Here is a 15,232-nt window from a genome sequence, read left to right as displayed (position 1 = left end):
AACATGAGCAAACTGAACATTACAAGATCTGAAATACATCAGTGCTAGTAGGATTTTAAACAGCCTTTCTTTAAAAACGAAAACAAAACCATTCTAATTGAAATGACTATTTAGCTTTAAAATACCAGAATCAAAAGCAGAAACAAAAATACCTTCACATTATTTAATGTAATTTATTTTTTTCAAAAATTAGCTTTTTTTTTTTTTTTTAATATTTAGAACATTTATTTGTTATAAATCCAGGTTTGGGGGGTTAGTGATAACAATTCATATGTTCTTGACTTATGAAGTAAGCATTGCAAGGATCATAAAATTTGTTTGAATTGGCAAAATGAGTGGGGTTGGCCCTGTATTTTTCACAATTGATTTGCACAATTGTTTATTCTACACTTGTCCTTGAACATGACTGTATTGGGACTGTTTTGAGCAATCTTATAGGATTGAATATGAATCACATATTGTAAATTCACACTTAGATTGCAGAAATGTGTGACACAGTTAACGATAAAAAGTGACTCTTGGCTAGTTTAAAAAAAAGTTTGAAAGGTTCGAATCTATCTGTAGTTTTTCACCTCCCCAGAGGTCATGTGCACTCACTGTATGTCTCTAAATACAAGTGTCCTATAGTTAGATGGTAAACTGTTTCCTAGTTATGAACACAGAATTATTTCATTATGAATGCGCTAGATTTCATTGAAATTATAATTTTTGTGTCTTAATATGGTAAGTTCTTAGTTTGAGAAACAGAAAGCACGATTCATTTTCTTTCTAAAACATTCTCTTACATTTATTTTACGTCAACTTTTGATGTTTGGTTTTGTACATACTGTGCAAGTGTAGCTATATTTTGCAAATGAGCTCTTCCTTTTTAACGACAATTGCTATTAAAAGTACTTAAATGAAATTAACATTTGTTGCTAATTTTAATTGTGAGTTTGACCTTTTAATGGAAAGTGAGAGCTTGATGCAATAAAAGTGGTTGTTTAGGGCTAAAATTAACATCCAGATGGAGACTGTGGGGGAGTAGAAACCTTATTTTACATTCTTTAGTCACAGATAGGAGATATTCCTGTCTGCAAACTTCAAATTCAGTCCTTCAGTCCATCATCATTGTAATTAAAAATAAAATGCCATAAGGAGATTTTTGGAAGTCTGTTTTTTTTTTTTTTTTTTTAAATATTTAAGTCAGCAGAAAATTAGTATGTTGATAATTGGACCTGACTTGAACTTTCAATTGAACAAAAACCTGAAAAGTGATTTGTGCAACTCATATAAAAATAAAGTGCTATAACGACATTTTAAGCAGTGAGCTTTAGATATCAGTATATTTGCAAATGTCATGTATCATTAGACTTTTAAGGTAACTTGATTATTTAAAACAATTTATTGTAGTTTATGAATTCTATAAATAAAATATTTAAAAAAACGAACATATTTCAGTAATGTACTCTTGAAGAAAAATCCAGAGAAAATACCACAACTGCTGTACTGACTGAGACACAGAATATGAAGGGCATTCAAAAACAAAGACTGCTTTTAAATCTAAGCAGTGAATTTTACACCCAAAAAATGCACCTGGACATAGGACTGATAAAATGTAACTTTTTGCTTTAGATGACCCATCATGCATATTTATTTCTGGACATAAGCAAAAATAGAGCACATTAGACTACACCTTTATTTTGAGACAAGTGGAGTCTTGGCATGGAGATATTTATGTACTATAATAATGCTGTCCTTGTAGAGTTGTGTCCTGACAGGATTTTTTTTCTTTTTCTGGGAAGATCAAATAAATATCTCAAAGGGACTAGAGCAGGCAGATTTGAAATTTAAAGATAACTCCCTTCTCCAATAGCAATGAGATAAAGTTGTGTTGTTTTATATCAGATTGGGATTTACCCATCTCTTATCTAAAAAGAATAACAAAAAAAACATTCATTTTACAACAAAGAAAATCCTGATGTTAGTGAACAAAAATAAATAAATAAATAAAATACTCCACATGACTTTCTTGTTTTGTTTGTTTTGATTATAATCTATGTAGATTGTGTTGTATGATGGGAAACGGCTTGCTTTGGACAGCAGACTACTTTTCTTTTTACCTCCTACCTTCTTCTTGTCTTGTTATCCAAACTATACAGTCATTTCAAATTCATGATAGTGAATTTTACTGAATCCAGCAAATCTAGTACAGCAAAGTTTTGTGTCTACTGAGGTGCTGACTGGCAAACTAGCTGCTTGATAAGGCATTAAGTGGTAATCCATTACACCTAAAATTCCTGTGAGGGAATAGGTTCCCGAAAGACCTGAAAAATGATATTTTGTCTGCATAATTTAAATGTTTTCATCTCTCAGTATTAATAATGCAAGTAATGTACCAGCATATTTAATGGTCTCTTTTTAAAAAGTCCTAGCATATTAGGTCTAAAAAGCCCAAATTTAACACGGTTTGGCTTGAGTGAATAATAGGAGGAGTGTGAGGCCACCAATTAGACAGCTGCAAGTTACAAAATTGATGTCTAAACAATTTGCTCAGGCTTGTAAATTTGGATTTCTGTGTCTATCAGCAAATGTAATTTTGAGTAATGGATAATTGTAGGATGTTTATTAGAGAAAAATGTGAAAAATGTAACACAATTAGCAGATGAAGGCATAACAACAATAAACAGTATAACCGCAATAGTACCATAAAAACTCCATAGAAACTAATTGACATTAATGCTGATGATTGCAAACACAGGGTAGGTAAGAAACCTGTAAAAAATAGAATTAATGGGTTGGGCATCTAAAAACGAGGGGGAAAATGACCTATAAATATGCATACGATGTGAGAGGCTATTAACATAAGATAGCGTAGAAAAACCTCTGGCCATATGCTGGTTGGGGAAGAAGCCTGGCATGGTAACTAACTCACTGTCTCTTGTGTGTTCTGGTGACCTCATATGGGATAGTGCAGGTAAAACTTTTTTTTTTTTTTGTCTCTGTTTTCCTTGTTGGATGGTATTTATATTTGCTTGGATTTCCACAGATAATATTGACAAAATTGTTGCTTCTCCAGTGGGATTCAACTGCTCTGTGCTTGGACTCTAGGTCCTTGCAAGGAGGTTGAATCTCCATAACAAGCCAGGCAATGTTAAATGTCAGACAGTTGCTCAAGTAATATAAATAGTGCAAACTGCAGATCAATGTGCAGGTTCTGATAGAAAGGAGCAGTTTTGGAAGTAGGAGGATGAACACTGGAGACGGGTACACTTTGTAGGTTATAGAAGATGAGCAACCTAAGGAAGTGTGGGCTACAACCACCTTTGAATTTGGTTCATCTTAAGTGATTAAGCTGTTAACTGTAGTCCTCAGAGAAATTACATCTGTGGCAGTGTATTGTGAAACAGTGATCCTCACAAACCATAGATTTGCAGGCAGCAATCTTAACCTAAGTTGGGTTTGATTTAAGGTATTCATAGAGGTGTGGAAGGATCAGATATAAGATATTCATATATAACATTATATAAGAGTACAAAAACCTTTGTGTTTCAAGGTAAAGATAAAAAGATGAAATTTGAGGTCAGCAGCTCTTTACCAGAATGTTTCTGACATAAGTTTTCTGATGTTTGCATTGTTCTGGTAGAGGAGTAAAATTCTGTTCTGATTTTAAAGTGATTGTGCTCCCTTCCCTTCCCTTCCCTTCCCTTCCCTTCCCTTCCCTTCCCTTCCCTTCCCTTCCCTTCCCTTCCCTTCCCTTCCCTTCCCTTCCCTTCCCTTCCCTTCCCTTCCCTTCCCTTCCCTTCCCTTCCCTTCCCTTCCCTTCCCTTCCCTTCCCTTCCCTTCCCTTCCCTTCCCTTCCCTTCCCTTCCCTTCCCTTCCCTTCCCTTCCCTTCCCTTCCCTTCCCTTCCCTTCCCTTCCCTTCCCTTCCCTTCCCTTCCCTTCCCTTCCCTTCCCTTCCCTTCCCTTCCCTTCCCTTCCCTTCCCTTCCCTTCCCTTCCCTACATTTGCTTTGACTCGTCTAGGTTTGGATATTTTAAGTCATAAGACTTTCTGCAGTCCAAAAATAAAAGTAGGCTAGATAAGACTGATCTGGTTACTTAATATGCTTTGGATTATAGTTTCTCTTCAGAATTTTCTTTAATTGAAATGCTAACTTTCAAAAGTAAAATACCACTAATGCATTTGATTGACTTGAATACACCAGGCTCAATATAATATAACTACTACAGTATTTAAGAAATATGTAATATTTAAGAAATGATTATGTAAACTGGATTATTGAATTTGTAAGAAATTCACATATGGATACAAGTACAGTTCTGAGTTATTTCATATACATTTTGAAGTCATTAGCAGAAAGCAGAACAGTTACAAATGTTAGAATATACTGCCACTAGTTCGGTGATCTATACTGCATACTCTACTTATTTGCTTTTTATGTCTTGTAGTTATGTGTGTAGCTATCTTTAAACAAGATAAATATATCTGACATACTTTTAAGGAAATGAATATTTTCTATCAATAATTACTTAAAAAAAATTACAAAAGCTCTCTCTTGTACTAGTTTAGTGATTTCCTGAGAGTGAATGAGCTTTAATGTGGGCATGAATAGTGAATATGGTGAGTGGGAAAATTGTCAAATAACATTTCAGTCACAAACAATGCATTTTGTCTGGAGTTGAAATTTATGTTCTAATTTTCACTGTTCATGTGAGTTTGTCATAAAAATTATAAGGAGTTCAGAAAAATACATTAAAACATTGCACTTTCATTTTTTTTTCCTGTCTGCTGAGTAAAGTTTTAGAAAAGATCTGATTATTTTTGTCACTTACCTCTATCTGGTTAGGACTTCAGTATTGCCATCTCTAAGTGAGGGAAATACTATCAACTTGACCGTTTGTTGGTATTGTTTTTTTTTTTTTTTTTTTTTTTTTTTTTTTTTTGGTGTAGCATCTTCATTCTAGTAGCTGTAGTAGCTGTTTTTTCCTGAATTGTGTGAATCTGATATTTGTGTCTTATGTGTTAGTCTGATAGTGTGAAAGTGCTTTATTGTAAATGTAAATCAACTCTTAAGTGCTTATATCTGTAATTAATACATGTATTTGGGGCTTATTTGTAGCTTTTTTTCCCCCTAATGTATTGTGGACAATAATGAAGAAAAATGGAAACAAAATGTATTTTGATGCCTTTCTCCATCCACCCAGGTGTGTAGGGTGCACTTTCTGTTTCGAAACATTCCTTACACATATGAGCCCTCATCCAAATATCCTAAATGTGACATTATTACCAGCAGTGCTATACTGCAGAAGAGAGAGTTCTTATTCTAGCACAAGAAAATATCACAAACTTAATGCCCTATTGAGCATAAAAATAGTTTGAATAAGCAAACTAAATATTTAAGACTGATGAGAGTTTCCCTGGAAATTGAAAAGAAAAAATGCTAAGAAGTCTGCACAACAGTCCTGCACAACATGTCATGTGTTTGTTTCTGAGGTAGTATTACGCCATGTCAAGAGCAAATAATGCAGTTGTATTTCCATGAGTTTGAGGAAACCACGGTACTCCTTACTTACAAAGTCAAGGGAAAGAGAAGAGTGTCTTTGTTAGTGATGTGAGATGCAAGCTAAAGCAAAATGTTAACTTGGAGCTGAAATAGCCTTTCTTAAACTGTGTGCAAGAGAAGACTAAAATGCAGAACATGAAAAATAAATTGAAGATCAGATGATTGGACATTGTTACCTTTCTTTTCTGATTTAAGTGTCTGTTTCTTTTTCACAAGTAGCATTTATATGACCTAGGAGTCTTAGTTTTATTGACTTCAAAGTTGGTATGGTAATGTTTCACTGAACAGAATGCCTGAATGCCTTTAAGAGTCCCCAGCTTTAGACTTAAAATCTTTACATGTTCTTCCGAAATATTACTGTAGTTTAAATTTTGGATTTTTTTTTTTTTTTTTTTAGAAATATTTTCATGTAATCCACTTGAACTTTGTTTCCATTTTTCTGCTCTGTTTTGCTAACATTTGTACAGTAACAATCATTTCTTGCTTTTGCAATGTGTTTTCTATGATTGCTGGGAACAGGACAGAACAAGGAGCTATCATCCATCATCCAGAATTTTATAGGAGAGTAATTGTGTTGATATTAAAATTTCTACAGATTTTTGTGAACTTAACCAGTTTGATTTTGATTATGCATAAATATGTGTTGGGTGTGTTTATGTTGAAAAAATTTCCACACATGTTTGTAATATGCTTTCAAGAAATGTATTATTCTTCTGTTTGTTTAACTTTGCTAATGTTGTTTGCTTTTTCTTTTTATTATTATAAGACATTTTCATCAGTTTCATTCCGTGAACTCCTTGAGGCGTTTATATAAAAATTACTAGTGAGTTAATCTATGTCTTGTGTTGTTTTTTTTTTTTTTTTCCTTTTGTTTTTCTTCCAAGGAATGGTTGAGTGTCAGTAGCTCTACTTTTACCACCATTCTGTTCATGAAACCTCTCTAGAACCTCTTTTATTATAAAAATAAAAGAAACCTCTTTTATTATAAAAATATTGTGGAAGCCATCCACAATATTATCATTGTAGTGCTCATCTGTAGCTCCTCACTTTGAAGGAAGAAGGAGTTTGCAATGTTAAGGTTTTCATGAGTCCTAGTGGAAAATAGTGAACTGTATTTAAACATTTCCTGTCTTTCCACATAATCCAGTAGAACACAAAAGAAAACTGTATTTCTAAAAAAATGTCCTAGATACATATTTGTTATAGCAGGAGATCCTCTCCCTTGTTCCTAATTACTTTGTGTATGTTCATGTTTTAGTGATATTCCACGGATTCCTGAGAGTTCTCATCCCCCATTAGAGTCCAGTGAGTACACACTTTGTTTCTTTGCCTGACATGATCTTGTACCCCATACAATCATTTTGTCTATGAATTTTCAGAATGACAGGCACTGGGAGACTGCATTGTCTTCAGGTTTTTATATGACAAAATTCAGTGTTTTTCAGTCTTGTGTTTTAAGAGTGAAATGATAGAGATTTGATTAAAAGCTGTATAGATTTCAAATGCTAGTAGGATTTTATTGTTTTCTCCTATATCTTCTGTTTTTAAGCATATCAGTTTATGCCTGTATAAGCTGTGACCCAAAACAGTTATTTAATTTACTTGTCCTAACATAAGTGAGGAGACAGGGGAAGGGGATTGCCAAAGGTACAATTGGTGTCAGAATTTCACCTCCTGCACCATCCAGCCTAGTTCAGAGATCTTGTTTGCTGTGTCAGAAAACATTCCATAGTTGAAATTCCTGATGCTTAAAAAAAAAAAAAGTAAACAAAACAAAACAAACAAACAAACAACAACAACAAAAAAACAACGGTGTGTGTGTCTTTTTAGCTCTTCTATTTGAAGTCTGCCATCTGAAGTGTGTGAAGGCCATGAAGGCCATGGCTTCCACCCATTTCTCATCTGAGCCTTGTCTGAGATGCAATGAGAAGTGTTATCTAGGTCAGGATCCTGAAGGGCCTCCTAGGCCTGTTACCCTGCTCCTTGCCTGTCATGAGGTTTTCCTCACTCATGAGGGCTCTGCTTCACTGGTGGAGCAGCAGTGTCCTCTATGCCTGATGTCTATCTTGCATATCTTCTTGTCTCTGAATTTAGACAATTCAGTAGCCACCTGAGGCTACTATACCACAAATGTGGGTTTATTCATCAGAAATTTCAACTGTGCAATTCTGCAAGAGGATAATAATTTATTTAAAACATCTGATAGGGTGTGTTAGATGAAGAACACTTTTAATATATTATTAGAATAAAACAAGAAATTTAATCTGAAGTAAGAGTAGCTAAACTGTCTTTTTCACCACCCTGTCTACATCGGCTTAACATCTTTCTGTATATTATCACATTAATACTGTATATAAAGACAACCTTTATACAATGCAAAGAAAAATCATTTAATCAATTACCCAAATTTGCTTTAAAATTTCAGATGGAAAGTTCATGTGTTTCTCACATATTTTTAGGTTCAAGTTCTTTTGAATCTCAGAAGATGGAAAGGCCTTCTATTTCTGTTATATCTCCAACCAGCCCTGGAGCCCTAAGGGATGCACCACAAGTCCTACCGGGACAGCTTTCTGTGAGAATATTTGTTTTTTCTTGAGTTAGTAATAAACATTTTCAGATGTTGTTCCCTTAGCCCTCTGACTTCCCAAGGTCTATTGGGAAGTCAATGGAAATGGCTGTTATTGGTGTCTTTCAAATGTGTGAGCACGCACTCACTGTAGTCACAGTGGATGTAAAGAAGTGTTGATTTAATACATGAGTGTGCAGGCATTTATGTTAAGAGGAGCACATGAAAGTGTCTTGCAACTTGTCATTCTGTACCCTCTACATTGAAAAATGTGACTCTTCTGTACCTGCAGATAACAAACACAGTACCACTTTATCTTCTTTATGAGAGCACTTAAAGAGCTATGTATTTGTTAATAGTAGCATCATTCAGTAATACACTTCAATTTAGATGCACATCACCTCCTGGAATTCTCTGTAATGCTAACTGAAGCTGTGCTTATTAAATATACCGTAAGCACACAGACTTTGTTTTGTACATTCTTATTTTTCATATTGATTATATTAATTTTTAAGTACACTCAACAATTTTATGCCATGATCCTATTAGGAAATAATTTAACTGCATATTATTCTTTCCATAAGAACATTTGTAAGGTGGAAAATCAGAGCAGACAGATTTCTGCCATGTTTTAAGTTTAGCTGTAGTCAGGGCTTCCTGTTTAAAGTATAGCTTTTAAAGTGCAGAACTGAGACAGTGCTGACTTAAATGGACTCGCACGTACAAGATTATGCAGTGAGTACAATAAGCAATATAGGAATAATCAAGCACCACCATTTTATTCAGCTTTGATAAATAAAAAAGTCTTGGTGTATGCCAACATCTTTTCCATCTAACAATTAAATATTAATGCAACAAAATATATCTTAATGTCTCTTGGAAAGATAAATACTACTTTTACATTGTGGTTGATCTTGTGCACTGTGAAAATTCTAGGTGTAATTTTTTTCCATTTTCAATAATGTTTTCTGGTAACTTGATTCTTGTAGGTGAAACTGTGGTATGACAAAGTGGGACATCAGTTAATAGTGAATGTTCTTCAAGCAACAGATTTGCCACCAAGAATAGATGGACGCCCCAGGAACCCCTATGTAAAAATGTATTTTCTTCCAGACAGAAGGTAGTATTTCAGTTGAGAAAATTATATTTTTCACTTACTGAATAAACTTTTAAATGAATGTGTATGAATGAGAGAATTATTTTTAAAAATTTGTTCTATTTATATTGGTTATAAAAAATCACACTTGATATATGCAAGTCAGTATTAAATTAACTCTGTGGATATTTGGATAAATGCAATCCACCACAAATACACAGTACAGTAAATACTTTTTTCTCTTTTAAGCATTATCAGATCAGAATGAACAACACCAATAATTACTGCTGATGAGTAGATGGCATTCTTTTGTAAATTGTTATTGGAAATAAATCACAAATATTTATGTTTCAGTGATAAGAGTAAAAGGAGGACCAAAACAGTAAAGAAAAGTCTAGAGCCAAAATGGAACCAAACTTTTCTCTACTCGCATGTACATCGTAGAGATTTTAGAGAACGAATGCTTGAAATAACAGTATGGGATCAGCCAAGAGTACAAGAAGAAGAGAGTGAATTTCTTGGAGAGGTGATATATACAATCACATTTATCCCAAGTTTGTCATTCGTTTTTGAACAGATATACATATATATATATACTATATATGTGTTTGTGTGTACATGCCTTTAAAATTAAAACCTGACAATTTTTCTACTAGATTCTTATAGAGTTGGAGACAGCACTTTTAGATGATGAACCACATTGGTATAAGCTACAGACACATGATGAATCTTCACTACCTCTGCCTCAGCCATCACCTTTCATGCCAAGAAGACATGTACATGGTGGAGAAAGCTCTAGCAAAAAATTACAAAGTAGGTCCAAATTCCATTAATGATTTTAAAATTTTAAATTAAAAATGTTGGTTATGGTGTAGTGATATTTATCTTACAAGGATACAAGGTAAAATCTGTAGACATAATGAAAATGTATGCCAAAAAGAGATGCGAATTAAGACATTAAGTCAGCATGTCACCTGTGATGCATAACTTTCAAGTATACAAAAACTGTTTGAACTGGTTGGTTTTCAGTAGCAAAAGAAAATTGGTCAAATACTTGTTTGCATAAATCTTGTTTTAAAAGGAAAGATGAAGTTCATGATTATTAGATACATTTATAGTAATTAAAAGCTGTTTATTTTAAAAAGAAAGGCATTAAAGCTTTGTGAGTTGTAAAACATTTTTCATCAAAAATTAGTTTCAGCCTCTGATATTCTTTTTATATGCACACACCATATATACAATCAGATGAGAAGTCTACTTTAGCAGCAAAGAGAAAATATGTGCTTATAGTGGGGAGATACAGTTGTTCTGGAGAGTCTTAATTCAGTTTTCATAGAATTATAGAATTACTCAGGTTGGAAGGGAACTTAAAGATCACCCCAGTTCTAACCCCCTTGCCATGTACAGGGATGCCACCCACTGGATCAGGTTGTCCAGGGCCCCATCCAACCTGGCCTTAAACACCTCCAGGGAGGGAGCATCCACAGCTTCTCTGGGCAACCTGTGCCAGTTCACTCTTCACTCTCTGAGTGAAGAATTTCCTCCTCACCTCTAACCTAAATCTCCCCTCTTTAGATTAAAACCATTCCCCCTTGTCCAAAATCAGATAATTTTGCTCAATTATCTGACCGAGCAAAAAGTCACTCTCCACCTTTTTTTATAAGCTCCCTTTAAATATTGAAAAGCCACAATGAGGTCACCCCGGAGCCTTCTCTTGTTCAGGTTTGTATGATTTATACTAAAAAAAAATTAATATATTGGCATACTTGAGTGTTGTAGCCTGTCTGTTCATTTAACTTGAATAAGGATTTATTTAAAAACAAGAAGGATGTAGGGCGTTATTTTAAAACATGCTTCCAAGCTATTTTTCTTCTTGTACTTAAAAATAAGTATTATTAGTTCCAGCTAATGCATAGGAAATGATATGCATAGGCACATTCAGGAATGAATTACAGAAATATGACACTACTGTAATTACTGCATGAGAATATGTATAGAGATAGCAATCTAAAGGTTAGTTTTCATGAGATATTTGAACTTTTCTAATAGCTGTCAGAGCTGTTTCCTCTTCTCCTTTCTCACCATATGCTGCCACCTCTCCTTTCCCATTCAGCGAGTTGATTCAGTTTACTCAACTCACTGAAATATCACAAAAGCATTTTGCTTGTTTAACGTGAGCTAAAGTAACCTAGTAGGAAAGTACTGAGGAAGGAGAAGGGGAGAGGAGGCTTCAGCATATGTAAGCTTTTGGATTGGCTCAGTTGTTTGATGAAACTTCATGGTCACTGCAGTTTAGCTCTCTTCTATTGTTTAGAAATGTCATCTTTTCAATTGTAGTGGTACATTAAATGAACATATTTTTACGTTTCATAACTCAACCAGATGTTCAGGTATTTGTTTACCTTACTGTTGTGCAGGATCTCGGCCAATCAGTGATAGTGACATCTCAGATTATGATGTTGATGATGGTATTGGAGTTGTTCCTCCAGGTGCGTGGGTGAACAGCATGGTCCTGCTTTCTTCTTTCTTGCTTGATTTTCTTTTTCATTCTTTTTGCTTGCTTTTTTTTTGTTTTCACTTTTTCATTATAGCATTGAGGATGCTGGTTTTGCAGAGTGCATTGTGGAAAAAAAAAAAGTTTTCCTGATTATTCCATGGTAACTTTCCTTCTAAAAAATGGTGAATTAAAAGGTTCTACAGTTCATTCACTGGTATTTCTTTTATATATCATTCTTCATATATGAACCACTGGATGGTTCAAACTGTTAAATTGTTTACTGCATAATGTTCCAAGCATTATTAAAAAGTATCAGTTGAACTCAAAAAATATTTTAAAACAGCGATTAATGTTTCAGCATCGATTGCAAACATTTTTTATTTTGCTTTTTGCTTGAAACTTAGATGTAATGCAGTCTCCCATGGTCTTTATTGAGAATGCATGGCTATAGATGAAGATGCATGTAGCATGGCTATATCTTTTACAGCTTTCTTGAGCATTCATGAACTATCATTACCCTAAATGTTCATAAATATAGTTTGTATTGTGGTTAGACTTTAGTTCATCGTCCTTTTCATATTAAAAATGTTAAGGGTCATTTTGGATGACAAATTTTTTTCTACTTCTATTTGACTGTTGTTGCGAGTCAGATGAATAGATTTCCCAGTTGTCCCAAACTAAATGAAGAGTTACTATTTCATTGGCAACACTAAACCAGTTTTTCCCTGGATATCCCTGATGACAATTGCTGAATTAAATCATGGTGGGATTTAGAAAGTTCTCTATCTTCCTGATCTGAATTTAAAATAATGTGATCATTTATTCATTATATAATGACTTCATAATCACTGTGATATACTTTTGATGTCTACACAGGCAAATTTTACTTCCTTTGATGTGTTTGGGTTCTTGCCTTATTTCCATACAATTTCACATAAGTTACTAAGAGGGAAATTTGTTCCAGTATGTCTGGTAATGGTATTTGATTCAATGAAGTAATTAATCTTGATACTTTTCACATCAGCTAAGAGAAAGGACATTTAAAATTAAAATAAAACATAGGTTCTAAAAAGGTGTAGGCCTTCTTACATTTAAAGTTTCAGCATACATGTTAAGACCAGGGACATTTTTTCAGCTGTCCATGTGCCATTTGAAATAAGATATTTTCCATCTGATTGGAAAAATTCAGAAGTGTTTGTCTGAACTCACTGGACTCTATTCTCTGGGTCAACACTTGAGTAACTATGATTCTGATAGCAAGTTCTTAGGATTGTGTGTGCTCAAGTGTGCCTTTGGAGAATGCATGGTTCCAAACTTTTATCACTGCAGAAAATTGCTAGATTTCATTGGTGGATAGAATCTGCAATGCCCTAAGAGTGTCTAAACTGAGCCTTGAAGGGCCTGTTGAGGAAATTTCATCCACTTAGGTCAGAAACATTCTGGCAGCTGATGTGACACAGTACAAAATTGTCTATTCTGATTTTAATGGATATATTTTTTTGCCAAATGTGAATGGAGAGTTCGCCTGTTTGTGATTCCTGTGAGATGCATTTAAGTGTGAGGTTTTTGTTTACAGATAAGACCTGAATTCTTAAATGGGGGTTTAACTTTATGGGGCAAAGAAAATTTCAGTCATCAACCCCTGATGTGTGACAGAGTAGACAGCACATGAAAATGTATTTTGCAATGAGAGCTGGAAAATGCCACCAGTCCCCCTGTCTACTAAATTGCTCAAGAATCTTAGGCAAAAGTTAATAAATGTGCCTAGGCACCTAATTCAAATAAGCATTTCTACCTATCTATATACAACCTTCCTTAGTTGCTAGAATCTTCTAAGACTGTAGACTTGATTTGCATTGAATGAATACTACAGTATCTTCTCCATCTAAGAGTCTCCTCTGCTAAATCTAAGTTGCATTCAAATTCCTTGCTGTGCTGCAGGGTCCTTACCCCTTCTCTTCTCCTGCCCCCCACACCACGGACCTCCATAGAGCACACTGAAGTTCTTGTGTGATCCGGGTTTCCACACATCATTTTCTTGAAAAGTGTGTGTGTGAATGAATATCCACATTTCCCCCATAACGTGGGATGATGAAGCACTCTTCAACCATTTTGGCATTGCCTCTGTTGAGTTCAACCAGATTAGTCTAGGATTAAGATACTCCTTCTCAACAAAAATAAGAATATCAAAATTGAGTTTACAGCATGGGACTCTAAAAATATTTTTAAGCCCCTTTTCCTTCCTTTACTATTTCCTTGCCAATGTTGTCTGCTGTGTTTTTTTTATGTAAGATAAATAAGTCCTGTCTTTATTAAAGGTATATTTGTACAGTTGATAATTTATTAATTGTCTTGAAATGTTCAGAAGAGAATGAAGTTAATTTGCCTTCTTAATATCTCAAGATTTCCACAAAGGTTATTGCTCAGTTGTTAAAAGACAGACATGTGACTACAAAATGTAGAAGCACAAAAGCTCAACTTGATCACTGCTATAAGCTTGAAAAAAGAATGATGAAGATATTATGTATTCATGAAGTTGCTGCAAGTTCTTAAAACTATAATTTCAAATGTTAAACCAATTGCTAAGGCAAATGCAGTACTAGCATTTAGTAGTAACAAGTAAAACTGTTTTCATGGACGTTTCAGCAGCTGCTAAGAATCCTTCTTTGTACATGGAAGTAAAGATACATGTAGCTGCATCAAAAGTAATGGCCAGTTTATAACTTAAGGATACTTTAAGGAAAAAAAAATCCCTTTTCATATCACAAATGTGTCTTATCTTCAGAATAAGTAACTCTTCAGAACAATTTATTCTTCTGTCATAAATGAACCGTATAAATGGTTGAACTGTGGTTACCTTCCTGTAGCAGCAGCATAATATTAGCACAACACCTTGTCTCACCATCTGTATTGTCTTTAAAAAAAAAAAAAAAAAGTTACTCTGAAATCAAAACATTGTATAGAATCATTTTCATCATCCATGCAGCTTCCATTTTGTGTCACACCTGACAGTTTCCCATGAGCAACTGAGAAACTTCTTCTGCGTAAACTACCATAAGCTTTATTGCTGCTGCCATGCTGGTCCATGCAAAAAAATTCTCATGCACACTCTGGAGAGCACAGAGCTTTTGTATTTGAGGATATGAGGAAATGTTACTGTTGCTGTCACTGTCATGGTCACTATGGAACTTTGAATTCAATTCAACCAATTTGACAATACTTAAATTGATACTTAAGATAAGCATTACTTGCTGTTGCTCTGTCTGTTCTGTAAGGTTTGTGTACACCCAATGGACAAGTTTTAGATATTGCTCCCCAGATAGCTCAGCTGTGAAGGAATATGTAGGGTGATAGTATCTTCATATACCAGATGTTTAAGGATAATCCTATGTATAGTTTTTTTTAGGTGGGCTAAACTGAAATTTATTTTTGAAAACCTGAAGCATATTTCAGTACAGTTGTCTAAAGCTTAGAAAAAAAGTTTTGGATTCCTTTTGTTTTAGTGTTGAATAAAATGTACACTAGTG

The 15,232-nt window shown here is 34.3% G+C and overlaps 1 protein-coding gene across 19 annotated transcripts in view; it reads left to right on the top strand.

The window, feature by feature from the left end:
* The window catches only part of RIMS1 (regulating synaptic membrane exocytosis 1), a 198,220-nt gene that overhangs the window by 62,199 nt on the left and 120,789 nt on the right, over positions 1 to 15,232 (top strand). For 18 of the 19 annotated variants that reach the window (XR_004253073.1, XM_032184167.1, XM_032184166.1 and 15 more), the window contains 6 exons: positions 6,805 to 6,851; positions 8,006 to 8,118; positions 9,102 to 9,232; positions 9,563 to 9,734; positions 9,865 to 10,021; positions 11,626 to 11,697. Coding sequence is in view for 18 of the 19 variants with exons in the window: in XM_032184167.1 (XP_032040058.1) it covers positions 6,805 to 6,851; positions 8,006 to 8,118; positions 9,102 to 9,232; positions 9,563 to 9,734; positions 9,865 to 10,021; positions 11,626 to 11,697 (692 nt within the window). In the remaining variant the exon portion in view is untranslated. Of the gene's footprint in view, positions 1 to 2,876; positions 2,957 to 6,804; positions 6,852 to 8,005; positions 8,119 to 9,101; positions 9,233 to 9,562; positions 9,735 to 9,864; positions 10,022 to 11,625; positions 11,698 to 15,232 lie in introns of those variants that run through there. The other variant, XM_032184175.1, reaches the window with a different exon arrangement.

The sequence above is a fragment of the Aythya fuligula genome, chromosome 3 (assembly GCF_009819795.1).
Source record: "Aythya fuligula isolate bAytFul2 chromosome 3, bAytFul2.pri, whole genome shotgun sequence".
Taxonomy (NCBI): Eukaryota; Metazoa; Chordata; class Aves; order Anseriformes; family Anatidae; genus Aythya; species Aythya fuligula.
This window is presented reverse-complemented; position numbering and strand designations above follow the sequence as displayed.